Source organism: Balaenoptera borealis (assembly GCF_965194805.1).
Source record: "Balaenoptera borealis genome assembly, chromosome: 3".
NCBI lineage: Eukaryota > Metazoa > Chordata > Mammalia > Artiodactyla > Balaenopteridae > Balaenoptera > Balaenoptera borealis.
In genome coordinates this window covers 26,981,197-27,009,188 of record NC_138866.1, presented here as the reverse complement: position 1 = coordinate 27,009,188, position 27,992 = coordinate 26,981,197, and the positions used below count along the sequence as shown (strand labels likewise).

The following is a 27,992-nucleotide window of genomic DNA, read 5'->3' as shown; positions in this document are numbered from 1 at the left end:
GGAAGAAAGGGGCCAGTGCAGACTCTAGGTTGGCCTGCTCTGTATTCATTCAGCCCCAGCTCAACTTGAGCGATCAGAGCCAGGGCTGAGGGCAAGCTACATTCTTTTCTGCTTTTCTGCTGCAGGATGCAGTTTGCTTTTTTTCCATGTGAATGAATTATGTTAGAAACCGAAATGGGAGGAAGAGAAAAATAGAGTGAGTGTATATGGGTATGTGTGTGTGCATACCTATATAGGCAGGGGGAGAGCAGCGGGCACATTATTTTTCCATTTTCCTTTAATTAAGGCTCTGTGGAGGTGTGTTTGAAAACAGAGGGTCTCCTATGCCTTTGAGGAGGGTGAGAACGCTGTTTTGGCTGCGTCCTGGGCCATATGCAGTGTATGGTGGCCAATGAAACTGGGCCTGGCTCATTCTGTTGCTTGTCTTGGCAGTCGGTTCTGTGGCTTGTGTTACCAGCTCTGGAACTTACGGGCTGCCAAGCTCCGTGTGCCTGTGTGTGCGTGCACATACGTGTGTGCGCGCGCTTGCTCTTGTGCGTGTGTATGGTTTGGCCTCCCAAAGCTCAGCAGAGACAAACGCGTTAGCGACCCCCGGTTGGAATTTTCAGCCTGTGCTTCTTTACACTCATCGCTGCGGGAGGCCCGGCCAGAGCCCACCGTTCTGGGTTTTTTTCCGTCTGTTTTCTTGCTGCAGCCCTTGGGATTCCATTTGTGGAGCTCCATTTCCAAAGCTTTAACTGGTCAATGGCATGTTTTTTAAAAATGGCCAAAGGATCGGCCACATTCTGTGTGTGTGTCTGTATTATGTATGATGCTGTGAACTCCTGGCACCAAGGAACAGAGATGGGGTGAGGTGGGAAGAGAGTCTAGAAGTCTGGCCCACTGGCAGTTCTTTCCCAGCTTATTCTCGCTGCTCGGGATAAGGATCCTGGCAGAAATGACTTACTGTGTTTTTATTGAGCACCTACATTAGGCAGGGGAGAAAGCTGTGTTTACAGGCAGGGCTTGTCAAAAGCATTTTCCTGGTCTCCAGGGAAGAACCTTTCTTGGGGAGAGGTTCCAGTTTCTTCTATGGCTGGGATGGCTATGCAGGGATCAGGCTGTGTCGGTGGCTTCTCCTGACACCCACCACCTCGCATTCTCTTATGAAGATCTGAGGAGTGACTCCTTCTAAGCAGTGCAGGGTTGCAGTGGATTGAAGGACACAGGAGATGCTGGCGCTCTGCTTCTGGAGGCGGGCGTGGAAACCCAGCCAGCTGGGAGTGCCCTGTTGCCAGTGATCTATGCAGTTGTGTTCTGGCCTGTGAGATGGAGGAGCACTTAGGAGAAACTGAGGCAGAGGGCATGTGCTGGGTCTCATTTCCGCACCTTTGTACCCAGCCCTGATCTGCCACCTGTTGTTTCTATTCTGCAATAACTGCCTGGTTGCAGGATGGTCCTGCCTCCTTGAGATTTAGAGTTGGAAAGTGGGAGAGCAGAGAATGCTCTGGGCTGGATCCCCAGAGAATCCTCCGGGGATCCTCCTCGTGGCCATAGGAACGGGAAATCGGTGTTAGGTGGGAACTGGGAACTGTGCAGAAGGGACCTTGAGGGGTCATCAAGCACTGGTGTTGCTCCAGGAAGGAAGGCCCTTGAAGCTACACTGACTTCACACTCACCAAGTGCAGGTGCTGTTCCAGGTGCTTTCCAAGTATTAACGAATTTAATCTTCTCAGACTTACAGGGCAAATAATGTTATTAGTCCCATTTTGCAGCTGAGGAAAGTGAGGCACAGAGAGTCTCGGGAACTTGCCCAAGGTCACACAGCTAGTAGGGGCAGAGCTAGGATTCACACTCAGATGATCTGGCTCCGGAGTTTCCACTTTAACCTGCCTCACTGTTCTGCCTGCAGAGCTGAGCCAGCCATCGGAGATGGTCTTTCCCTGCTTGCCCTTTTCTCCATCTTGGAGCTTTCACCATCCTTTCGCTCCCTGCCTCCTGGATCTCCTTGTCTTTTGGAAGCTGGTTGACCTGCATCATTTCAGATTCCAGGAGAGAGGTCATCCCAGGTGATTCCTTAGCTCCAGGAACAGATTTGGTGTTTAATTCTCCAAGATTCATGATGGTTAGTACTATGCTCTGTGATGACTGGTCTGACACCTTTCTGCCCTCTCTGTCCCCCAGCCCCTGCCATGGACTTCTGCCCTCCACATCTTCCTCCTGGGAATCTTCCCAGGCTCCAGCTCCCAAGACCTCCCACCGGTTGATTTCAGTTGCCAGTTACTTGCTCTTGACTTCCAACACCACTAGTGCTCCTGGGGCCTGACCCTATGAACTCCCTTGCTCCTTGACCTGCCCTCACTCACCTCCGCTTTCTTTTAGCACCAAGCCTTGCAGCCTTAGCCTATCTGCACTCATTTGCACACCGATTCCTGGCTCCTGATGCCAGTCCAGGCCAGCTGTTTGCCTGGAGGGGAGCAAACCTTCTCAGAGAGACCCAGGGATTTTAGAGCCTTCCTTAATCTTTTTTTCCTATGGACAGAAAGTTCATGATGCAGATCCTAACTTTCTCTTGATCTGTCTTTAAAAAAAAAAATCTACCTTTGCCATTCTAGATGAAGATGCCAATTACTGGGCACTTTCTAATACGAGTAGCCTTTTACAATTTTGACACATCAAAGCAAGACTATTGTTTATTTATAGATACTCCCATTAAAGAATATGATAATATCTTACAGATTTACATACAGTAAACAGGAGAAGAAAATAAGAGGGAAAAACTTAAGTTTTTAAGTTATCTCTTCATTCTTTTGGCTGAAATGACTTCATCTTAATATCTCCCAATAGGGCCCATTTTCTGGACTTGAAGTGTTTTGTGACTTTTTTTCTACTTGTACAAGGCAGCATCCCAAATCGTGTGCCTACAAGTCCCTGAGGAAGTCAGGATAGAGAGATACAGATATCAGATTTTTTCTTTAGGTTCTTTTCCCTTGGATCCACCTGGTCCCTGTTTCTTTCAAGCTGCCTCTCAGGAAGCTGCATCAAACCACCCCAAATCTTAGACTCAACAGCAGCTTAGGGTCCACTGTGACCTCCAGAATGCTTTCTGTCTTACTCATGCCTTGCTTGTCAGTCTCATCTTTGATCTGTGCATTACCCAGTTTTTCTTCAGTGGCTATTTTCCAAGTTGTTCCTGGTCAGTGTCCTGAATTGCCAAAGTCTTTTTTTTGAATTTATTATTTATATTTATTTATTTATTTATTTTAATTTATTTTTATATTTTTATACAGCAGGTTCTTATTAGCTATCTATTATATACATATTAGTATATATATGTCAATCCCAATCTCCCAAATCATCCCACCACCACCCCCCTCCCCGCTTTCCCCCCTTGGTGTCCATTCGTTTGTTCTCTACATCTGTGTCTCTGTTTCTGCTTTGCAAACCGGTTTACCTGTACCATTTTTCTAGATTCCACATATATGCGTTAATATACGATATTTGTTTTTCTCTTTCTGACTTCCTTCACTCTGTATGACAGTCTCTAGGTCCATCCACATCTCTACAAATGACCCAATTTCATTCCTTTTTATGGCTGAGTAATAGTCCATTGTATATATGTACCACATCTTCTCTATCCATTTGTCTGTTGTGGGCATTTAGGTTGCTTCCATGACCTGGCTATGGTAAATAGTGCTGCAGTGAACATTGGGGTGCCAAAGTCTTTTTGGAGTCTAGGCCTGTCTTTTGAAGCACAGGCGCTATTTGCCAATATGGGTCTTCTGCCAGTGTACAGCGTTTGCTCTTTATTTATGCATCCCAGTTACTAATGGAGACATGGAAGGTGTTTATCTTCCTTATGGACTTCTGGGCCCCAGAGGGAAGAAACTCTGGGTTCTTCCCTTAAAACTTTTAGTGTGTACTTCTCCTTCTCCCACTAAATTGTTTCCGTATGGAACAACCAGTATGGGAGATGATTTCACCTCTTGTCATCTTTCCTCTGTCTTCCTTGAAGTGGGTAAATTCCTCCTGGCTGTTATTGGTTCCCTGCCACCTGCCCCCCCCCCCCGCCCACCGCGTTTTATAGATCCCTAAATCACATCAAATTGTTTTATTTTTCAAATCACCCAAGTTGCCTTTCAGCCTTGGCTCATCAGTCAGCTCTTTCCAGTTAATGGGGATCCGATTATGAAAGGCAGCTGCTCTAGTGCCTCCATCTTCTGCCCCCCACCCCCGGAGCCCTTTAGGATGACTTCTCGCTGGTGAATGTCAGCTGTTGTGGTTGTCTCCTAGGAATGGCATGTGTTAAGGACTTTGTGGTTTGTATCTGAGCAGTTAGGGGCACGCTTGAGAGGAAAGGCAGGAGAGGGGGACTTTTTGCTTCTGCAAAGGAAAACCTGGTGCCTAATTCCCTGGGTGAGGCTTGTCACTGGGGCAGGTTCACAGGGGAGCAGGAATGGTAAGAATTCATGGGGCTGCAGCTCCCAGTGGGTGCTCCCTCTGGCAGGGGGGTTCTCACAGTAGCAGAGAATTCATTATATTTTGGGATCATTTGTTAGTATCTCATTTATACCTTCTGTATGAAAATAAACAGAAGCTGCAAGCCGAGCCTATCATTCCCGGAACAGAGTGGGGTCTGGCTTCCATCTCCTGAGATGGCTCTGGCGGGGAAACATACAGAAGCCTCTGGAGGATTTTTCTTGGGGTCTACCGTGGGAACGAATAATCTGGAGGTGGATAACGAGCATATAAACTTCCAGAGACAGATCCTTACCCTACTCACTGAATTTTGCTCCGCCATGAATTTATCATTCGTTTCTTCGTTCATTCATTCATTCATTCATTTGACAAGTATTTGTTGATTATCCTTTCTGCGCCAGAAATGTTGCATTACTCACCCCTTGAAATCGCCCCTCCACTCGCTAAGTGGCCACATGGCACATTTTGCCACACATGAATGGGTCCTTACAGTATCGGGAGGTTCTGGGGCTTCTGACCAAGGAGGGGATTTTGCACTATATTTTTGCTTTGCTCCATACCTGAGGTGTGGTGCCTCTCTCCCCTGGTAGGGGTTTGTGTCCAGCTGAAACACCAGGCATAGGACATTTTCAAGCTTCCCATCTCCTGTCCATTTTGCCTTGCTCTGTTAAACATCCTTCCTGGGGTTGCTGACTCCTTGTAGCATCAGTTCAGGTCTAGAAGGGGGAGTTTTGTAGGTTTTTTTCCCTCTTCTGAGGAAGAGATATGAGTTTCCTTTGTCAGTTTGGCTCAGGTAGCCTGAAATCACCCCCCTCCGCCCCCCCCCCGCCACCGCCTGCCAAATATCCACATGGCTGGGTCCAGGCATCATTTTGCCACAGAGGAGTGAGCCCCTTTCTTATTCTCCCTGGAGGAGTTCCGGAGAGACATGTAGCTCATCCACCATGCTCCTGGCGTGGCAGCTGCAGCCCTCTCTGCGTTGCAGGCCTGGCTCCAGAGGGTGGACGGAGTGACTTTCTCACTGAAAGTGGTCTGACAGACATCACATCTTCCCTGTCTTGCCGAATACACCCCTCTCTATGGGAAGAGAGAGTGGAGATAGAAAGATAGGTCAAAGCTTCTCCCCCAGGATTTCCAAGACAGATGAAGTTTTAATTTTATAGCCCTGTGCAGAGAGGCGGGAAGGGGGAGAAATGATTTTTTTTTAAAATTTTTGGCTGCGTTGGGTCTTCGTTGCCGCACGCGGGCTTTCTCTATTTGCGGCGAGCAGGGGCTACTCTTCATTGCAGTGCACGTGCTTCTCACTGTGGTGGCTTCTCTTGTTGTGGAGCACAGGCTCTAGGCTCACAGGCTTCAGTAGCTGCAGCACGTGAACTCAGTAGTTGTGGGTCACGGGCTTAGCTGCTCCGCAGCATGTGGGATCTTCCCGGACCAGGGCTCGAACTTGTGTCTCCTGCATTGGCAGGTGGATTCTTAACCACTGCGCCACCAGGGAAGCCCGAGAAATGATTTTTTTTTCTTAGGGCTAGAATCCAGAGGCAGTTTTGTACTGAAATTCTACTTACAAGGCTGTTTAGAAGCCAAGACTGTGTACAACTGACCTCTCTAGTGTTCTCAGTGCCTCTTGGCTCATAGTAGGTGGTTGACAATAGGATGGATGGATGGATGGATGGATGGATAGGTAGGAGCCCTGTAAGTGGCCAGGAAGTCTGGCTTTATTAACAGACAAGCTTTCTTCCCTGCCATCTGTGCCTTGAAGGGATAGTTTCTTACCCATGAGCTTCCCCCAGTGAAAAGAAGGAAAAAGAATTCCCTTAGTGTTGACCTGTCTAATTTATGTCTTTCTTTCATGCCTGAATCTGTCTTCCTTTGCAAACCTTCTGGGTCTGGTGGAGCTGGAATATGTGTTTGCTTTGAAAGTGAAGAGCCCGTGGAGGACTTTTCTCATACTGGGCTCCACTGGGGAAGCACATGCTAATTAATTCCATCTCCTGTGCCTCAGTCTCTTCCTCATAGATGCCAGATGCACACACTCACACACACATTCACTGTTAACTTAGATCTGCTTCATCTCGTATTCAGGGTGTCTTAACAAGTATGCAGAATGGGATGTGTGATTTGAGGGGAAGCACCATGACAGCCCCAAAATAGCTCCCTCTTAAACAGGTGCAAAGGTGCTTGAGATGCCTTCATTCTGATCCATTCTCTTCGGAGGCAGCGTGTTGCAGTCTAAATCCAGCTCCTCCGGTTTTAACTGTGTACAATCTGGAGCGAGTTCTCCTTCTAAGCCTTGGCTTCTTCCTCCATGTCATGGCCTCTGACCCAGTCTTATGGGACTGATGGAAGGATTATCGCAGAGCCTAGCCCGTAGCAAATGCTGAATCAATGTGGCCTATGATTGGGTTAAGCATTGCCTAAGTGCCAACAATAACCTTGGTGTGAATTAACTGATCAAGTTTCCCTCAATAACAGAATGGACTTAAGGGCAGGAAGAGCAACTTAAGGTGGGGAAGGGGTTTAGGGGGACATTGGTGAAAGAAAGGGTGGGGTCCTGGTAAGACACAGGGACTTAAACCCCTCATGGAACCTCTCACCCGGCTGACCGTGGCTGTCCTGCTCTTCTCCTGTCCACTCCAGGCTGGACTGCCGTTCCTCCTGCTATGATGCCTGGGCAGATCCCAGACCCTTCCATGACTGCGGGCTCTCTGCCAGGGCTCGGCCCCCTGACCGGACTCCCCAGCTCGGCTCTGACTGCAGAGGAGCTGAAATACGCCGACATCCGCAACATTGGGGCCATGATTGCCCCTTTGCACTTCCTGGAGGTGAAACTGGGCAAGAGGCCCCAACCCGTGAAGAGTGAGGTGAGCGAGCCTTGTTCCCCCAGGGCAGGATCCTGGGGGGAGGGTAGGACGCCTGGATCAGTGTCCTAGGTCTAGCCCTAAACTCACCGTGTGACCTAAGCCTTGCTGTTTAACATGGGGTCTGAGGACCAGTAGCATCCATGTCAGTAACATCCTGAGGTTGTTAGAAGTGCAGAATCTCAGGCCCCACCCCAGACGGTCTGAATCCGAATCTGTGTTTTAACAAGCTCCCCTGGGGATTTCACCGCCATGTTAGCCTTTGAGAAGCACTGGGCTAGGGCAGGATGCCGAACCTGTCTCTGGTTCTTTGAGGGGCAAGGGAAGAGTGATTAATAATAAAAGTATTGAATAATAACATTTGGCCATCTCTCTGGGGTGCTGGGGGTGGGGTCAGGGGAGATAATGGGAATGTGCACATGCTTTGAAAAGTACATAAGGCAATGCCAATATTGGGTTAGCTTTAAAAATTGTTATCATTCGTCACATCATTGTCTCTATTGCTCTTGGCCCCAGGCTGGAGCTGAAAGCAGGAACTTGGAGGAGGGGTGGTGCAGGCTCCCTTCCCAAGCTGCTGCCAGAGCTGGACTTGGCCTGGGTCGCCCGGTATCATCTGCCTTAGCTGATGTTTGCAGAGGACCCACACGTGGAGCACGCCCTCCTCGGGTCCCTTGGAGCTGCAGTGCTCATGAGCCTTACTTGTAGAAGAGTAGCTTTTCCCTGGGGACCGGGGAGAAGCAGAAGTCCCCAGCGTGGGTGAGCATCAGTGCTGGGCACGCCCCCGGTCACTTCCCCGGGGCTGGCGATTTGTCCAAAGGCCTGCCCCAGTGAGGTCCCCAGCACAGCCACTTCTTCAGAGGCCGGACAGAGCAGCTGCCCGCCTGGAAGGGAGAAGGAGCCGGTGGTGGGAGCTGGAGAGGCAGCTGGGCCAGAGGCCTCGGGGGAGGCAGCTGAGCGTCAGGTGCTGGGCCGCCCTGCGGGGAGGGAGCATTCACAGACAGAGGTGCGCCCGGATGGGGGCTCATCCTGTAGGATGGAGCTCACAGGGCTGGACGTCCCAGAAAGGGGGACTCTTAGTGGAGAAAGGTGTCTGGGTACCGGCAGGCAGGGGGGAGTTGTGTATTTTAATGCCATTCCTGCTCTGCCCTCCCTCTCCCCAGAAGTACCATAAAAATTGCACAGAAGGGCTGCTGGGGAGCTCGGCCGGTGGGGGGGCGGGGGCGGGCCGGATGTGGCTCTCAGGTGTGTTTTGTTTGGCCTGAGCAGTGTTTTAAAAGAAGCTGGAACCAACATTTCACTTGAAAATTTGGATTTTAATCTTTGATTACAAAGTGGGAAGATCTGGCCACACCGTGCCCTGTTCTGGCACGGCCACAGCTGCCAGGAGCGGGGGACCCGCTTCACTTCTTTGCTCTCTCCAGTCTCCCACGGGCCCCGGCGCCTCCCTGTTACTCTCGATTTTGCTTACGCTGTCAGTTTTGCTTTTGTTGCCTCCGGCTGCCTTTATTTACCCTGGACCGCGTGGCCCCTACTGTAGACATTTGTGCTGGAGATACCTGGATTAGGTGCCCTGTAGATGCCCACTAAAGACGGTTGATTACAAGATGAGAGTTGACGGTAATTATATTTTTCTGAATTGATTTTGTCAATGAGTGTGCTGTGGATAGCACTTCCTGGCTTAGTTAGTGCTCTGTGTTCTTTGTGGAGAGCCCTTATCTTTGGTCTTGTGCTATTTTGCCTTCCCAGGCCCAGAACTTGAAAGCATTCATTTCTGGGTCATTCCATAGTATTTAAAACCATTTAAAACCAGTAGCTGAGCAGGGGTACTGAGGCTGTGGGGTTGATGAGGAGCCGGGTGCCTTGGTCTCTGGGATCTGCCTGATGGCAGGGGCTGAGTTACCACCTCTCCCCTGCGCAAAAGGCGCTGGAGGAGCTTTCTTTCTTTCTTTCTTTCTTTTTTTTTGAAAAGGCCTTTATTTGGATTGGGTATTTTTACATTTCACAGCCTCCCCCAAATTGGTGACATATGCCCTGTACCTGACAGTGACGTGCTGTCCTCCCAGGCACCCACAAACACACACCATCCAGGCTGTGAAAATAACAAGCCATTTTTAGGGCATATTTGCATGTCCCCTCCCTCGCTGTCAGACTGCAGTGTAGCGGGTGCTGGCGTGGAGTAAGGTCAGCCCTGCACTGGGAACCGACCTCCGATGTTCTAGGTCAGACCCAAGATGGGTGGGGGGTTCATTCTGAGAGCAACTGAAAGATAAAGGGGGTTGGGAGAGAAACTTGCAGCTGGAGAACCTTATGTCTCGAAGATTTATTTGCATATGGCACACTGCCTGTGGTGGATTTTCACACTGGCATTTTGGACTAGTGAAACTTTCTTGAATAATAATAAGATACGAGCTCACATTCATTAAGCGTTTAATATGTAGCAGGCCCTGTGCTAAGGGCGTAACATGTGGAGTCTTGTTTATTCCTTACCTGATCCTGGTGATCTGGTTCTCCCCATTTTAAAGAAGAGGAATTTGGGAATTCCCTGGTGGTCCAGTGGTTAGGACTCAGCGCTTTCACTGCTGTGGCCCAGGTTCAATCCCTGGTCAGGGAACTGAGATCCCGCAAGCCGCGCGGCACGGCCAAAAAAAATAATAATAACATTTTAGAAATTGAAAAATAAATAAAAAAATAAAGAAGAGGAATTTGAGGTCCAGGGAGGAGGAGGTCAAGTCACTCAGGGTCACACGGCTGGAAGGTGGCAGAGCTGGGCCCTGCATGGGCCAGACGCTGCTGCTGTGATAGTGGTGTGCACCAGGCACAGTGCTGGGTGCTCTCTGTGAAGCATCTTGTTGAACTCGCATGAGAACCCTTTTGAGGTCATTATTATTACTGTTGTTATTGTTATGCCCACATTGTGGGTGCAGTCAACAAGTCTTGGGGACATCCAGGGTCACGCAGCTGCGAAATGAGGCCAGGCAGTCTGACTTTTCAGCCAAAGCTTTAACCTTATGCTATGCTGCCTCCTGTGCTCTCTGCCAGACTTCCAGGCCTCTAATCAGTACTCTATCGGGCTGGGGAAGCAGGATGAACCTGGCCCCAGAATCCTCCATCATTTTGATGACACGCCCAGATTAACGCTGAGCCCGGCAGTTCTGCAGCCATATCATCTCCCAGGCCCCCAGAGAGAGGACGGGCCGAGCCACTGGGCAGGCAGCTCTGTCCCAGCTGGCTCTTGGGCTGTCCGCCTTATAGAGGCCAGCAGCCTCTCGGGCCATGTCCAAATACATGAAGCAGTTGGGTAAAAGAAAATCAGAGGAATTAAGTTAAAGGACGGGTTTTGTAAATGATAAAATGCTTTGTGCTGATGTTTTTATTGGGTTGGCCAAAAAGTTCGTTCGGGATTTTCCATGAGATGGTACGAAAAACCCGAACAAACTTTTTGGCCAACCCAATATTATAGGGTTGTCACATCACGTTAAACTATTTTGGTGCCAAGTGCTTCCCCGCAGTCCATTTGTCCAACAGATACATGCTAAGCACCTACCATGTGCCAAGCACCGGGCCAGACACTGGGAGCTGAACCATTAGCAAAGTAGACAAAGTCCACCTTCTCTTGGACTATGTATTGGAGTGGGGATATCCAAAAATAAGCAAATTCATATACAGTATAAAAGGCCAGGTAGTGGTCAGTATCGTGAAGAAAAGCTAAGGAAACCAAGTGGATGGGAAGTGGCCAGACTGCTCGTTGTGAGGGTTGGCTAGGGAATCTGGACATGTTATATTGTGGCTTATGGGATTTTTAGAGCCGATGCTTCTCTCTTTCTCTTTGTTCTTCTTTCCTTTCCAATACTCCTTTTCAAGACAGCTTTGCTCTCTGGCTTTCTCCAGAGCTTTCCTTCCTTCCTCCACTTTTTGTTCTGCAGCCCCTTAAGCTGGAGTCCTCCACCAAGCACTCTCTGTTGTCCTGGAGATCTCGGCCCTTCCTGGGTGGCTCATCTCCGAGTGGGCTGCAGTGGTTGCAGTGGCCATGCCCTGCCTCTGGGCCTGGAGTGCATTTCCAGTAGTGGTGGAGGGAGGCCAGAAGCCCCGCCCTTGTGTGTGTGCACGTGCGCGCGCAAGCACACATACACACACACAGAGCAAGCAATGACTTAACAACCTGCTGGATGGGACCCCTCACCCTCTGTGTCACTCTGCAGTGCTTTAGAGGGGACTCAGGTTCAAGGGAGGTTAGTCTGGATGACCTTTTAAGAAAGAGATTGCAAACTGTCATTCCATGGGCAGGAGTCAGCCTACAGATGAATCTTGTTCGGCCCTCACAGTGTGGGTTTTTTTTTTTTGAATGAGTTGCTATATTTAAAAGCCAGGAAATGTGGACTTTTTGACTTCTTTAAAAAACCCAGAATATCTGGGCACCCTAGACCCACACCCTTACATGCAATGAGAAGCTGGAGCTGAGCTCACTGTATTGGCGTGTAGTCCTCATTTCTCTGCAGTCCCCACCGCCTCCTGTTGCCTTTCCCAGCCCGCTTCACAATGCCTATGTCACCAGCTGGCTTTTGAGTTTGTGTCCTGTGTATAGGTCCCAAGGATGGGGACTACATCTTCCATTCCTTTTTACTTCCACCAGTCGGTGGACAGTGCCTGGCCTGTAGACTGTTTAACACAGGCTTGTTGGTTTGAACATTAATTAGCTGTATCAACTTGGCAAGTCACTTAAACTTTCCATCCCTTGGTTTCTATATCTCCCAATTCTCACCTCCAAGCATTTGTCCATTTCTTTTTCTATTTCTGAACATAAGCGACTTCAGGCCAAAGACAAGAGGACCCAATGAAAATCAAACCAACCATTCCCAAAATTGGTTGATCATCAAAACCACTTGGAAAACTTCTTATGAATCCAGATTTCCAGACCCAACCTTGGGCCCATGGACTCAGAATCTCTGAGGGCAGAGTCCAGGGAATCTGTGTATTTAGGTGGCCCAGAGAGTACTTGGCTACATTTGGGAACCTGACTTTATCTGTTTGTACTTCTTGTGCTCTTCTGATCCCTATCAGGGAGCCTTCTGAGGGTGTCCCCTTGAGGAATCAGTGTGTGCATTCCATCGTGGACTGTCTCTGCAGCACGTCCTGCATGTGGCGACTAGATCCTTGTCCTCATCCTCTTGAGAACAGGAGAGGAGACTTAGCTGTTTGTGGATTTCACATTGGTCATCTCCCAACTTCTCCAGGGGCCCTAGAGAACATTTAGAAGGCTTTCACCTTTGGAAGAAGTGGGACTTTGAATCCATGAACTACAGTGTGGTCTTGGAAGGTGTGCTCACCCTAGGAGTTTGCTCACCAAAAAGACCAAAATGTTCATCCATGTTTAGCCTGAGCATAAAAAGTTTCCCCAAACCAGCTGATGTGCTGGGTAAATGTTGGCATAAGCATGCTTATGTTTTTAGTGATTTAAAACATAAAGGCAGCCCACTGACATTTTTTTAGCAAGCCTTGCATAATTGGTTTTTAATTTGTGGCTCTTTGGAATAGCATTGGCCTTCTTCCCTCTGACTCAGACGCTTTTTCTGTCTCATACTTGCTTGGCAGAGAGATCCAATCTGTCCCTTCTTGGAATAGAGTCTCCCAACTCATCTTTGAAATCCTAAATTTCCACTTTAGTTCCGTCACTTTGTTAGCACATTTTCCAAAGCTGTTAGCTTTTTTTTTTTTCTTTAATCATGTAATTTGAGGGCAAACGAGTGATAGCTAAAGGCAACCATGCGTGTGTTTAACTTTGGTCCCTGTGGTATTGAGTCTTATTTGATACCATACCCTGAGCATTCACAAGGGTTCCAAATCTCTCATTTAACATCACAGGTTGGTCACACCCGCTGTTGTCCTAGCACTGGGTCCCTTGGAGAGGTGGTGGTAGGGACATGGCTGGTTCTGTATGTTCTTAGCAGAAATCAGACACTTCTGAAAAGTTCAAGGAGTCCATGCTGCCTTCTTAGATCTCTGTTTTAAGATGGGGATAATGATAGCACCTACCTTCTACTGCTGCTGTGATAATTAAGCGAACTAATGCAGGTAAAGAAGGGCTTCACATATGCCTGGCACTTAATAAGGTACACAACAAATGTAAGACATGATTGCGATTACTTTTCATATGTGTGGATCAGGCAAGTTAGTTTTTATAATTGATTCAAAAACTGTTCCTTGGGCTTTCATTTGCTTCAGGTATTTTGCCCTTGGATGTGGTGGGTGACCTGAGTGTTTGGAGGTGTCCAGGTGTCGTGGGAGTGGGGCACCATCTTGGCTTTCTAACCAGACGGGCTGCTTCTGGGACCTGGGAAGAGCTCTAGGCTTGGATTCAAGCTTCTGGGTTCAAAATCCAGCTCCATCTCCCACTCTGTGTATGACCTTGGACAAGTCAGCTGGTCTTTTTGAGCACAGTTTCCTCATCTGCAAAAGGGAGAAACTGATGCTCGTGGAATTTCATCGTGAAGAAGTTTACTGTGTGTAAAGATAACCTTGACTACAGTGCATTACACCTGTAAATCACCTTTACTAGGGACTGAGTCCACTTGCAGTGAATCACACTACAAGTTCTGACAGCACTTGTCTTTCCAATGTGTTGTACCCATGACCTGGGTTTCAGGGAAGCAAGCAGACCTTCCTGTTCCTCACTGTTTATGTATTGATAGTTTAGATGCAGCCACAGTTTTAGTTACCATCACAAACTGTGAATGAAAAGGCCCTTCAACCCTCTGATTTCCACTAAGCTGCCCTGTGTGACCCCTTATCTTGTTTCCTGTGGTGTTAAGGGCGTTGCTGGATTCTCATGAATCCTCAGTTTTTTTAGCAGCCCTATGAAGTGGCCTCTTCTATCAATGCTGGTCATCTTACGTTGGTGTCTCCAGACCCACCGGTAATATGGACTCAGAGTTGGGAAACTGAGTCCCCTCACGGGTCCTTCTCTGGCTGAACAACTCTGGAGCCAGCCAAATCTCTTTCCCTTCAACTGTGCCCAAAAGACATAAGACAACTTCACTTGAGCTTGGAGCTCGGAGACCTAGAAGGACACTGGGGCAGATTCGGGTAGGCTGCAGAGATAACTGGAGTGAGGTCAATGGGCCACCTCTGGGTTTAGCGACCCCGTGAGCCTGCGCATGTCCTGCCCACTGTGGGGCTCATTGACTGTGCTCTGCTTTTTGGCTGCAGGGTCCCCCTTTACTGAGTACAGTGTCTGTGCCTGTCTTGGGTGACAAGCTCCTGCACGGCTTGCTTCCGTGGCCCTTCTCCCTGCCTCTACCACGAACCACCACCAGTACACCGTGGCTCTTTGGAAGCCATGCAGCCGGGCAGGACTGCTGATCGGAACAGTCTGGCTCTGGAGAGGTTACTAGACATTTGAGCTTCAGCTTCCTCCCTAACTCCAAACATATACAAAAATTAGCTCAAGTTGGATCAAAGACCTACTGTAAGAGCTAAAACCGCAAAACTCTTGGAAGAAAAAGCCACAAATATTTGTGACCTTGGATCAGATATGACACCAAAAGCACAAGCATCAAAAAATAAATTGGACATCATCAAAATTAAAAACTGTTGTGCTTCAAAGGACAAAAAGTGAAAAGACAATCCACAGAATGAGAATTTTCGCAAATTATAGATCCGATGAAGGACTTGTATCTAGAATATACAAAGAACTATTACAACTCTAATAAAAAGACAAATAGCCCAATTAAGAAATGGGCAAAGTATCTCAATGCACGTTTCTCCAAAGAAGTATAAGCACATAAAAAGATGCTCAACATCATTAGCTATCAAAGAAATGCAAATCAAAACCACGATGAGATACCACTTCACATCCACTAGGATAACTATAATAAAAAGGACAGATAATAACAAGTATTAGTAAGGATGTAGAGAAGTTGTAATCCTCATAGACTGCTGTTGGGAATGTAAAATGGTGCAGACACTTTGGAAAACAATCTGGCAGTTCCTCAAAAGGCTAAACATAGCGTTACCATATGACCCAGCAATTCCACTCCTAGGTATATATGACCAAGAGAAATTAAAACATATGTCCACACAGAAAGTTGTACAGGAATGTTCATAATATCTCAAAAGTGGAAACAACCCAAATGTTCCTCAGTTGATGAATGGATAAATAAAACTTGCTATATCCATACAATGGAATGTTATTTGGCCGTAAAAGGGAATAAATTACATCCTACAACATGGATGAACCTTGAAAACATTAAGTGAAAGAAGCCAGTCATGGGACTTCCCTGGTGGTGCAGTGGTTAAGAATACACCTGCCAATGCAGGGGACACGGGTTCAAGCCCTGGTCCGGGAAGATCCCACATGCCATGGAGCAACTAAGCCCGTGCGCCACAACTGCTGAGCCGGTGCTCTAGAGCCCGTGACCCACAACTACTGAGCCCACGCACCACAACTACTGAAGCCCGCACGCCTAGAGCCCATGCTCCGCAACAAGAGAAGCCACCGCAATGAGAAGCCTGCGCCCCGCAACGAAGAGTAGCCCCTGCTCGCCACAACTAGAGAAAGCCCACATGCAGCAACGAAGACCCAACGCAGCCAAAAAAAAGAAAGAAGCCAGTCACAAAAGACCACATATTGTATGATTCCACTGATATGAAATGTCCAGAATAGGCAAATCTATAGAGACAAGAAGGAAACCCAGTTTCCTGGTGCCTAGGGCTGGGGGAGATGGGAGAAGTCAGGGGTGATGGCTAAAGGGTATGGAGTTTCTTTGGGGGGGTGATGAAAATGTTCTAGAATTGATTGTGGTGATGGTTGCACAGCTTTGTGAATATACTCAAAGCTGTTGAATTTGTATACTTTTAGTGGGTGAGCTGTACAGTATGTGTGAATTTTCTCTCAATAAAGCTATTGTAAAAATGGGCAAGAATAATATCTACCTCACCCAGGTACAGGGAGGATTAAAAGTGATAATGTATGTAAATCACCCAGCAGGTATCGGTGCTCCAGAATTAGTAGCTATGGTGATTAAAACCCCCCTTTTAGGCCAACAGCAGTGAAAAAGTCAGGGTCTGGTTAGGGATATTTTTTTTCTCTTTCTCTTTTGTTGCTAGTGGCCATCCAGAAGCAATGGGAGCAGCCTGGCAGGGTTTTGTATGGAACTCGGGAGGAAATATGGAGTAATCTGGGTTACTCATTAGCATCCCCCGGAGAGTGTTTAAAAAATACTGACATTCAGCCCAGAGATTCTGGTTCAGTTGGTCTGGGTGGGGCGGGCTGGTGGCTCTAATCTGTAGCCATTGGTTGAAGCACGTGGTACCTTATAAACCAGCCCAGGGCTTTGAAGGAGTGGGGACGTTTGCCTTCAGGACAGAAGGATCACGTGAGCAGTGCACTTTGTGGTTTGAAAACTGCTTTTGTAGAGATCATCTGTTTTGATCTGTTCAAAAACCTTGTGAGGTAGGTGTTTTTAGTACCATTAGTTGTTAGGGAACCAGGGCTCAGAGAGATTAAGTAACTTGCCAGGGTCTCATTTTTTAAATTTATTTTATTTTATTTTATTTTATTTATTTATTTTATTTTTGGCTGCATTGGGTCTTCGTTGTTGCGCATGGGCTTTCTCTTGTGGTGAGCGGGGGCTGCTCTTCGTTGCGGTGCACAGGCTTCTCATTGCGGTGGTGTCTCTTGTTGTGGAGCACGGGCTCTAGGCATGTGGGCTTCAGTAGTTGTGGAGCTTGGGCTCAGTAGTTGTGGCTCACGGGCTCTAGAGCACAGGCTCGGTAGTTGTGGCGCATGGGCTTAGTTGTTCCGCAGCATGTGGGATCCTTCCCGGACCAGGGCTCAAACCCGTGTCCCCTGCACTGGCAGGCGGATTCTTAACCACTGCGCCACCAGGGAAGCCCCCAGGGTCTCATTTTTAAGGCAGAATTTTATCTAATCTGTTTTTTAGAAAAAGCAAGATCCACACCCATGCTCATACCTATTAGTTATCAAATCTAACACTTTGGAGAGCTGCCAAGGTGACGTCTGGTGCCAGGTTAATCTATTTTGCATAGATTTCAGAACAAAGCTCTTTCTGCTACTTCTCTTTACTAATGAGCATCCTGAAAGTGCAAGGCAAACTGAAAAAAACATTATTTACATATGTGTGTGTATGTGTATATATGTATACACATATATACACATAAACACCGTTTGTAACTACTGATCTGTGTGTGCAGGGAAAACATAAGACAGGAATAATCTGGATCTTGAAGCTGTCAGAAACCTGCAAATGTCCCTCATAACCTCTGAGTTAAAGATTTGGCATCAACCACATCTTACTGTTCTCACTGAATGACTATAATAAGTATATGATACAATTTGAGCCCCTTAATAAAATACCACCTTTATCTATTTAGTATATTGCAGTATCCTTTGAAGAAGAGACTTCTGCTGAAACCGATCTGAAGTCCACTGGTTTACATCAGCACTATTCAAAGTCGGGTGCACAGACCAGCTGGCATCTGGGAACATGTGAGGAGCACAGACTCTTGAGTCTCACCCTAAACCTACTAAAGCAGACTCTCTAGAGGGTAGAGCCCCCCAAATCTGTGATGTAATAAGCCCTCCAGTGGATTCTGATGCTCTCAGAACTGAACGTCCCTTCCAGCTCTGACTGGCAATGATTCTCTCTGAGAATGGCTACTAGGGTCTAAAGTCGTATTTTTCTCCAAACTTATCTCAAGCTTCCTGGAGCAACCCGCATGCCATCGTGTGGTACCTGAATCTGTGTTAGGCAGGGTTGCTCTCTGAGTCTGCAAACACCTTAGCATTTCCAAACCAGTTATTTCCAGGTCTTGAGATGCTCCTGCTGCCAGCATTCACACCCGAAGGGACTTTACAATTAATTAAGCAGCCGAGCTTGTCAATAGGCCAGCTCCTTTATCGTTTTAGAAGGGAGAATCAGATAAACTTGTTCTGATGCCAAAGGAGCCTTCGTTTGCTGAATCTGGCCCGGAGTCTCGGCAGCTCTGGTCTGAAAACTGGGGCAGGGGGGTGCTCTCTGCCCCCCTCATCTGTCTGGGTGCTGTGAAACCCCTCCTTCCCCCCCCACCACCATGAACTTTAGCTGCGTCCATTTCATTGCATAAGTCACGCATGGTGAAAATCACCCTTCCATCCTCCAGGCCAGGCATCTCTGGTCGTGAGTTCCTTTGACCATTGTCATCTGGGTGGGATTCTTATTAGCTGGCGTTCTGTTCCCTTGAAGTAGAGGTCGCCATTCTGCTTAGCGATTTGTTGTCTGTGCCTTGTGCCTGAAAGAAATTGGCCGAAATCTGTATTTCAGCTGCACACCCTGCGTACAGATTAAACAGAACCGTGTTGGTGGAGAATAATTAAGCCAAGGACCTTGTTTTTCACCTTCATGATGAAAGACAAATGACTTCCAAGGCTTTAATAGGATGATGGCTCTTGAAATGTTCTTCTCTTTTGGCCAGCTCGGGACTTTCAGAACAGCCCTGTTCATAAATATTCTTTTCAACAACTGCATTTTAATTTAATTGTAGACAGTCATTTTGCAGGAGCTCTTGTCTCTGTTTTTTTGTTGTTGCTACTGATTTTTTGGTTTTTTTTGTTTTTGCCCTGGTGTAATCAAGGCATGCTACACTGCTTCTTCTTGTTGCTGTTGTTAAAGACCCAGTTTCAACTGTATGGTTAACTCTTTTTGAGAAGAAAATGGATTTTTCCCTGACAGATATATTCTGCTTCTTACCAGTCTTTTGGGGGTGGGGAGAATCTTGTGGAGGCCACTATTTCTCTCCTTTTCTCATCTTTTTGAAGTGAATGTCAATTGGGCAAGAAAATTGATTGATTGCCTAGTGGGAAACCGAACCTCCCTAAACCATAAATATGAAACGGGCCTGTAATAGACATATTTCAACAAAAAAGAGCCATCATTCTTCAAATAGCTCTTGTCCACAGAAGGATATCCTGGCAACCATTGTCCCTTTTCTCTTCAATGTTACGTTTCTGCTGGAGCCAAGGTGATTTTTCCTGTCTCCCGGCCTCCCCCTCACTTTTGCAGTAACAGTGTTTGCTCTTTGCTCAGCAGGGCGGTCCACAGATGGCTGCCACCCTGCCCAGCCGGCTTTTTCAGGCTTTGTTCCAAACACAATGCTGCCTTTTCTTAGCAGTGGAAATGGGCTGTTCTCCACTGCTTTCTGAGAGAATGGCCCTTTCCTACTCTGTGCATATAAACCAGGCCCAAGCCTTGGGCAGCCTATTGTTTTATGGGTTCTCTTAATCCAGGAGAAGGATTTACTGAGGACCGCGGGCGTGAGGGCAGGGGTTGGGAGAGCCGAGGTCCAGAGTTGCTACTCTTGCTGAGATGTGAGCACTCAGGTCAGTTTGGACGGATCACCCATGGCTCTAATGCAACCAGAGTGGGGGCAGGCTTTCAGTTGGTAAAGGAGGTGTTCCCTGCTTCTTTCCAGAAAGCAGTGGTGTTCTGGTTGGTCTCACTGCTGTCTGACCCAGAGACCTGGGCAGACTCACTCTCCTTCCCTGAACTAGAGTTCCCAGGCCTGCGGATGCAGCAGGAATCAAGGATCTCTAGGTCTTCTTAGTTCCGGAACCTCAGGATGGAGCTTAGTTTCCAGCCCTGCTGCTCGCCACGCTTTCCTGCAGAGGCCCAGCGCACTGAGCCATCGCTTCTCCACCTGCGCGTGCCCCCAGCCGGGAGAGCTGAGTGCATCGTCTTGGCAGGTGGAGCCATTGCCTCTGCCAGCTCTTGTTCAGAGCCTTCACCTGGTGGTTGGCTGGGCTGGAGCTTTGAGTGAACACGGCGTCCAGATGTGTGGGTTTGTTCATAGGTGAAAGTGTTGGATTACAGCCTGGCTTTGGGAGCAGTTGAAAAGGGCACTGGACTGGGAGTCAGGAGTCCTGGCTTCTTGTCCAGGTCACCAGCTCTGTGGATCAGGCTTCCCTTAAGCAAACATTTATTGAGTGCTACTGATGGCCATAAACTCTACAAGGTGCTGGGCACACAGAAAGTCAATAAGACATGGACTTTGCCCTCATGGAACTCCCAGTTCAGTGGGGGCAGAAACCGAGGCTCGTATATAGCACAGTAGAGGCCAGGATAAACTCAAGGTTCTATGAGAGCCCAGAGCAGAGGGACACCTCCCCAACTTGGAGGGGATGAGAATCAGGGAGGACTTCCTGTAGGAGGTGATGCTTGAGCTGAAGGTACAGCGTGAGAGTAAGCCAAGGGGACAGCAGAGGCAAAGGCATGAGGCCAGGGAAGTGTGAGGTATAATAGAGGCTCCAGGTTGCAGGAACATGGCGTGTAGGGTAGGGATAGATAGGAGGTGAGACCAGGGCAGGTGGGGCCCAGTCACGGGGAGCCTTGCTGGGTACATTAGGAGCTTGGGCTTTATCCTGAGGGTAATGAGGAGCCCCCTGAAGGCCAATAACTGGATCAGATTTGCATTTTAGAAAGTTCCCTCCAATGGCTGGGATGGAGGATGGTTGTGCAGGGTCAGGAGGCCTCCTAGGAGGTGATGCAGGAGAGGGAGACAGAGGTGGAGAGACAGAGAGAAACAGAGACAGAGACAGTGAGAAGAGAGAGAGCCTGGAAAGTGGCAGGGGAGATGGAGAGTGGGGAGCAAATCTGAGGAAGATTTAGGATGTAGAATTGGATGGCCTGTCTGGTCAAAACTGGAGATAAGGAGAGGGACAGGTGAGGGGCGAGGCCTGAGTTTCTGCCTCCTTGAATGACTGGGCAGTGGTGCCAGCTGGGGTGGAGAATAGAGATGAAGCCACCAATTGAGGATAAAGACTTTGAGGGGCTGAGGGACATCTGGATTGAATGTCCAGCTGGCAGTGGAGCTTTTGGTCTGAAAATAAAGATTTGTTTGGCATTTGAGAAGAGGTGGTGGCTGAAACCACAGATGGAAACGGTGATCCGGAGGCAGTATGTATAGAGGGCCCCGGGCAAGAGACAGGAAAGGAGAGGTCGGAGAAGTAGGAGACCACACAAGGTCAGTGTTGAGCATCCAGGGCGGAGAGAATTCCAGAAAGAGGGTGCGATGCACAGTCGGTGGAGCCAGGAGGCCCAGGGACTGACCCTCAGTGTCCCTTGGACTTGTCTGTGAGGACCCAGGCCCTGCCCTCCAGCGTGAGCCTTGGAGCAAGCTCTCCCTCCCCTGGGCCTTGGTTTCCTCATCTTGGCCTCGGTGTTGCCAAGAGTCCCCTTCCCACACGGCCCTCCCTTTCCCCTCAGTAAAGCCAACGCTGCACTCGTGACCCCTGAGGGTCACACGAATGAAACCCCAGGGAGTCAGAGCTGGCTGGGGTTTGGGGAGCTCTTGGTCCGGCCCAGTGTTGGAAGGCAGTGTGATGTATGGGAACTGAATCCCTGTTTTTCCCCAGCTTGGTGGCCTTGGGCAGACACTTCACCTTGCTTCCTCACCTGTAAAATGAGGCCCCTAGCACCCACCCTGTAGAAATGTTTGAAGGTTAGGGGAAGTGGGAGCCATTGTGTTTATTGAAGATGAGCCACGGGACCGGAGGTGGGCTGATTGGCCCGAGGTCAGAGAGAAGGGGCAGCGCGGTGACTGGAACCGGCTGTCTGGTGACCAACCCCGCCGGGGTCTGTCTCTTGCCAGGGATCATAAATTAGTAGCCCACGGCCGGGGCAGCCCACAGATGTGTTTTGTTTGGCTCCTGCAGCGTTCTTTTCAAAATGGAATTCGTTGCCAGCATTAAAAATGGGGAGATTTTACCCACAAGCTCACATTTTCAGCTAGACTTGAAAACTTGGAAGATTTGGCCACACTGAGCCCTCTCTGCCCTGGGGCGAGTGGGGGGTGTCCCTTCTGGGGGCCAGACCCTCATCCAGCCATCCTCCCTCACTAACCTTGACTTGCTTGGCTCCTGGGGGTGGCTTGAGTTTGCAACGCCAGCCCTTTGACTGACCATTTGTCCTGAATTTTCTTACAGCCTGGCCCACTGTTCACTAAAGCTGTCCGGTGTTTCATAGCCGAGGGCCATACCTTGGCCGTTCGGAGTGAGAGGGCCTGGCTGGAGAGGATGGGACCGAGCGGAGGGTGGAATCTCCAACGACGCAGCCCCAGGAGAGATACTGGGGGGAGGGCCTGGGCCCTGCGGGCTGCAGGGGGTCAGCACGGGTGCTGGATGGACAAGGGCCCCTGGCGTTTCCTCATTCCTCCCTGCAGGGGTGGCAGGAGGCAGAGGGGACTGTGGGCCCAGGCTGGCCGGCCTGGCCGAGGTCTTGCCCCTGGACTGGCCCACTGTTGATGTCTGAAGGGTAGGGTGGTGGAGGCAGGGGGTGGGGAGGGACCGCAGCCCCTGGCTCCGAGCAGCCGTGCTTATGTGGGAGAATGTCTGGTATGTTTGGTATCTGGGTGTTTACTTCCCAGGGTGCTCGTGGGTCCCTGGTGTTGAAATGTGGCTCCTCCATGCAGGGGGGAGGGCCCCCAGTGGGCGTGGCCAGGGCTAGATTTGGGCAGCAGGGCAGTCACTCCAGGCCTGCCCATTGACAGCTCGCGTGCCCTGAAGCACCTCCACTCTGCACCTGCCCCCCAGGTCTCCTTTTATGCCAGATTCTGCCTGTGCGGGAGGCTGGGTAGGCCCCGGGCAGCACTGGCCTCACCTGGGAAGACAGGCAGGGAAGCTGGCATTTTCAGAGCCCTTCCTAGATCCCAGGCTCTGGGCTGGGACTTAGTCCTCATGACGACCCTGTGCAGCAGGGCTCAGTGCCTTCTTTGTACAAGTGAGGGACAGAGGCTCAGAGAGGCTGAGTGACTTGCCCAGAAGCACACAGCAGAGCTGCTGGGGGCGACCCAGGCCTCTTAGACCCCAAAGTTCATGTTGACGACCCTGATGCCCTGAGTCTCAGATAAACCTGCTTCTCTCTGCCCGTGAGACAGTTCTTAGTCTGAACAAGCCTCTCAGACCTTCACTACTCTGCTTAGTGCTGGGGGTTTGATTTGGTTTTTTTCCCCCTCTCTATTTCTGCTTGTCACCTGCTTTATTGCGCTTTTCTCTATTGCTTTGTCCATGTGAGAGTTTCTGTATTTGCAGTGCCTGGGGTTAAAAAGTGTCATTGCTCTTTCTCATCCTGTCTTTTTGTGGGTCTCGCAAGATACATATTTGGAAATGCTTATGAAATGTCAGAATTCAAAATCACATCTGGGTGACTGTTGCCACCGTGTGAGAGCCACGTGGCTGGCAGACGGGGCCTGAGAAACATGACCAGGGTGAGGGGAGGCCCCCCTCCTGCTTTCAGCGCTACACATTTAATGTTAACTGTGCAAAAAATATTTTTTATTTAAAAATACCCAGGTAGGAAAAAACAAAACGGTCATCGTCCTCAGAGTCAGACGCTTCTGCTGCTGCTTTACGGTCCCATCATCAGGCTGGAGCTGAAAGGGTGGGGGACTTGTTACCTAGGCCATCTGCCCTTCCAAGAGCAGAAGACACTCAGGCCCTGGGGCCAAAAGGCCTGGATTCAAAGCTGTCACTGACCTTCTGGACAGCCTTGATATCTTTAGTTTCCTCATCTGTGAAAGTGAGGAAGATAATAGGCCTGTCCTGACTGGTTTACTGAGACCATTTAACCCCCTGGGACCCCTGATACCCGGGATTTTCTACCTGCTGAGGTGACTCACCTCTGTTTGTTCAAGGGCTCTTCTGCATCCAGGCTCTGCCACTTTCCCAGCTGTTCTAGAAGCATTGCTCCTGGGTAGGCCTTCTCCCCCGGATTACTGGGGATCACCTTCTGCATCACCTGACTTCACAAGGGTGGGACCCTGGTGTCCCAGGCATCTTTCAGTGGCAAGAGGCAGAAACCTTCTCCAGCTCCCTTCAGGCCAAAGGAGGAATTTCCAGGGTAGATTCAGGTGTACCCATCATGGACCCCACGGAGACGAAGCATAGTCAGGCCTCTCCAGGGGTGGAATCAGGAAGACCAAGAGAGTTTCTGTCTGTCCCTCTGTCTGTACCATCGGCCTGTGGCCATGTCCCTGTGTTTCTCTCTCTGTGGCTATGTCCCTGTGTTTCTCTCTCTGTGGCACTGCCTCATTCCCTCTGTCTCTCTCCACCCACCTTTGTCTCCCTGTTCCTCTGTCTCTCCGTTCCTCTGTCTCTCCTCTCTGTCTCTGTCTTTACCTTTCTCTCTCTGGAGCTCCCTCCATCTCTCGGGATCTAGACAGGGTGAGGCAAGCCAGATGCCCAGGGCACGGCATTTAAGGAGGCACCCACCCTCGGGTGCTGACCCTGCCCTGGCACAAGCCCCAGAGTGAGCGCCTCCTGAAATGTGTGCCCTGGGCACCTTGCTCACCACACCCTATCCAGGCCCTGCTTCTCTCTCTGTCACCCGTTCCCTCTCTTTGTCCTACTCCCTCCTATAGCTGAGCGTTTGTTTCTCTCTTGCCGCCTGATCTCTGCTCACCTCCACACATCAGCAGCCTGATATTTCTGCTTCTCTGGGTTGAAATTGGTTGTCTAGCCTGTATGCCTCCCAGTCCAGCAGTTCAGTTTCAAATTTCTAGTTGGTGAATACAGCCCAGCTTGGGTCAGCCGCTCACACCTCGTCCAGTCAGCTGGGCCAGGGGCTGGGGTCGTGCTGGCCCTCAGCAGGGGCTTGGGAACAGGCTCTCTGACGAGGGACTGCTCAACAGGAGGGCACCCTTGGCCGTGGATCCCCAGGTCTGTCCCTCCAATGTGAAGGGTGGTGCAGGGGCCCCCCTCACTGCCAGCACACAGACAGCTTTGTCCTTGGGCCTTCCTGGGAATTGGGGATAAACAGAGCCAGGACCCAGTTTGAGAAGAGGGAATGATATGCTTACTCCACCCCTGCCCCCATCTCATGGTTTTTAAATGTCTTGAGCCTCAAGCTGCCTCTTCTTCAAACATGCTGGATCTTCCCTCTGTATCTGCAGAAAAAGTCATATCTCCCATTTGGGGTTCCGGTTTTAGATGTCTGAGCTGTGGGTGGTGAAAACACCCTGCTGTCTCTCACCCACGCGGGACCAAATGCTTCAGAGAATCCGGGGAGCATCAAGGAGAAGGCAGCAGCCTCAACTCTGGGGATGAACAAAGGCCTGGGGGAGGGCTGCGCCAGTCTCCAAACAGCTCCAGTCAGAGGAGGCAGACCATGCAGGCCCAGCGAAAGGAGCCAGAGTGAGCCCGTGGGGATGGAGAAGGCCAAGGGCACTGCCCAACCTCTGTCTTATTTCCAGCAGGACCTCAGCATCCGTTTTCTATGTGCCCTGTGGGAGGCTCTTAAATAGCAGCAGGGGGATTTGGGGGAGAGGCAGCACAGTTTCAAAGGGGAAAGTGTGACGATGGGGCTTTGGGGCCATTTCTTGCTTTATTGGGAGATATTAGCCAAGGCATGGGTACAGGAAAGGCCCAGGGATGGACTTGGAAGCCGGTGGTGCTGTGGTGCTGGGGGCTTTAGGCTTAAGTGCACAGCCTGGATCCTTCCAGGGCCTGCTTGGGTTTGTGCACCCACCACAGCCATCGGTGGCCTGCACCCTGAATTTTTTTTTTTTTTTTTTCTTATTTGGCTGCGTTGGGTCTTCGTTGCTGCACGCGGGCTTTCTCTAGTTGTGGCAAGCGGGGGCTACTCTTCATTGTGGTGCGCGGGCTTCTCATCGCAGTGGCTTCTCTTTGTTGCGGAGCACGGGCTCTAGGTGCGTGGGCTTCAGTAATTGTGGCACACGGGCTCAGTAGTTGTGGCTCACGGGCCCTAGAGCACAAGCTCAGTAGTTGTGGCGCATGGGCTTAGTTGCTCCGCGGCATGTGGGATCTTCCCGGACCAGGGCTCGAACCCGTGTCCCCTGCATCAGCAGGTGGGTTCTTAACCACTGCGCCACCAGGGAAGTCCCTGCACCCTGAATCTTGACTCCATCTTTGGCCAATATGCGTCTGGGGAAGGCAGCACCCAATCCCCAAGGTTTGCTGGCCTCCTGCAGACAGAGAGAAGAGGCCATCCCTGGTAGAGACAGTTCCTTATAAGCACTGGAGAAAAGGTTATGCAGATGCAAATGTAGGCAATAAATCACTTTTATAATTATAGTATCCAAACCTGTGGCATGTTTCTCTTGAATCTTTTATTCCATTCATTCATTTGACTAACATTTGCTGTGCCCCTACTCAGTGCCATGTTATTCCAGGTGCTGGGGATACCCAGGTCCCCCATTCTCCAGATTAGCAGGGAAGGCAGCTACTACATAAGCAGAGAATTACCGTGGGGTGTGATAGAGACTCTTACAGCGGGGAACTCAAAGTGCTGTAGCAGCATAGAAAAAGCAGTTAATTCTATCTGGGGAGTCAAAGGAGACTTCCTGGAGGAGGTGGCATTTGCTCTTGAGGGTTGTAAGAGTTTACAAATAGGAAAGGAAGGTCATCTCAGGAGGGCCTGGCTGGCTTGGAGAAGGGTGAGACGTTTGGAGTCGAGAGTAATGGCAGGAGGGAATTGATGCGGCTGCAGAGGGAGGGTGGAGCAGCCCCCCATCTGGGTGTCATCCTGGCCCAGTTGATCTCTTAAACTTCCAGCACTGAGCCTCTTTGCATCTGCTGCTAGCGCAGCTTCCGTTGGCTTCCAGCTTTATGTAGGATGGGGCCCTGCGCAGGGGTGGGGTGGGGAGGTAGGTCTTGGAGGACAGAGGTTGTGTCTCCTAGGAAACGGCGGCTCTGCCAGAACCCCAGAACCCCGTGAGCCTGGCAGGGCCCAGGTTGCACACATCACCTTGGCAGTTTGTGGGCAAACCCTCTTGGCCGAGGGGAGATTGCACTGCCAGCCACTTCCTCCAGTTCCTTCCCTCTGCCTGTCGTCACGGTTACCTTGGCCTTGTTGGGGGTGAGGTAGAGGTTGGGTGAAATCAACTTTGTCCGGGTTTCTGTTTCCCCAGATGCGGGTCAGCCAGAGGAGCTGTCACTTCTGGTTCTGTTTCAAAGGAGGCCAAGGGGCTGGGAGGTGCTTGGGTGCGGCCGTGTTGACAAGGCGCCTCTCCAGCCAGCCTCCTAGGCAGGGTGGGAGTGGGTCAGGGAGAAGCTCCAAGGTGGTGAAGGAGAAGGGGCTGCCCTGCCAGGGCCTGTGCTGAGGGCCGTGGGTGCTGGTCTCCAGCCCAGACCCTCGGTCTCGAGCTCCTAGAGCATGCCGGGAGTGCAGGCAGAGAGGCTGTTTATTTTCCTGGCCTGAAGCCCTTTCGGCTGAGACCTTGTTCCAGGCCTCAGGCTGCCAGAAGCACCCGCAACTGGCTCCAGAAGTGAGAGAGTTGGCAACGCAACATTTCTCCAGTGGCCTCGGACTCTAGGCCGTTCCCAGCCCGGCTGGTCCTGTGTATCCTCCAGGGTCTCCTGGTGGGTAATGGACAGTGAGAGGCATCACGTCAAAGTGATCCTAATGGGCTGGGGCTGTGGTCAAGAGCAGGAAGGCTGAAGTCAGAGAAATCTTGAGTTGGAAGCCTGACTCTACCGTTTCCTTGCTGTAGGGCCTTGGGCAAACTGAGCTGTTGAGCCTCAGTCTCACCATCTGTGAGATGGGGCAGTCATAGTACCTTCCTCATCAGACTTTGTAAGGATTACATGACCTGTGTTTAAAGCATTTAGCAAAGTAGGCAACAAATGGCAGCTCTTGTTATTATTAATGAAACAACAATAACTGCGGCTTT

At 49.9% G+C, this 27,992-nt stretch overlaps 1 protein-coding gene across 4 annotated transcripts in view; it reads left to right on the top strand.

The window, feature by feature from the left end:
* The window catches only part of JDP2 (Jun dimerization protein 2), a 46,048-nt gene that overhangs the window by 2,648 nt on the left and 15,408 nt on the right, over positions 1 to 27,992 (top strand). For 3 of the 4 annotated variants that reach the window (XM_082387576.1, XM_082387577.1, XM_082387578.1), the window contains exon 2: positions 7,096 to 7,319. In XM_082387576.1, the coding sequence (XP_082243702.1) occupies positions 7,096 to 7,319 (224 nt within the window). Of the gene's footprint in view, positions 1 to 2,082; positions 2,105 to 7,095; positions 7,320 to 27,992 lie in introns of those variants that run through there. The other variant, XM_082387579.1, reaches the window with a different exon arrangement.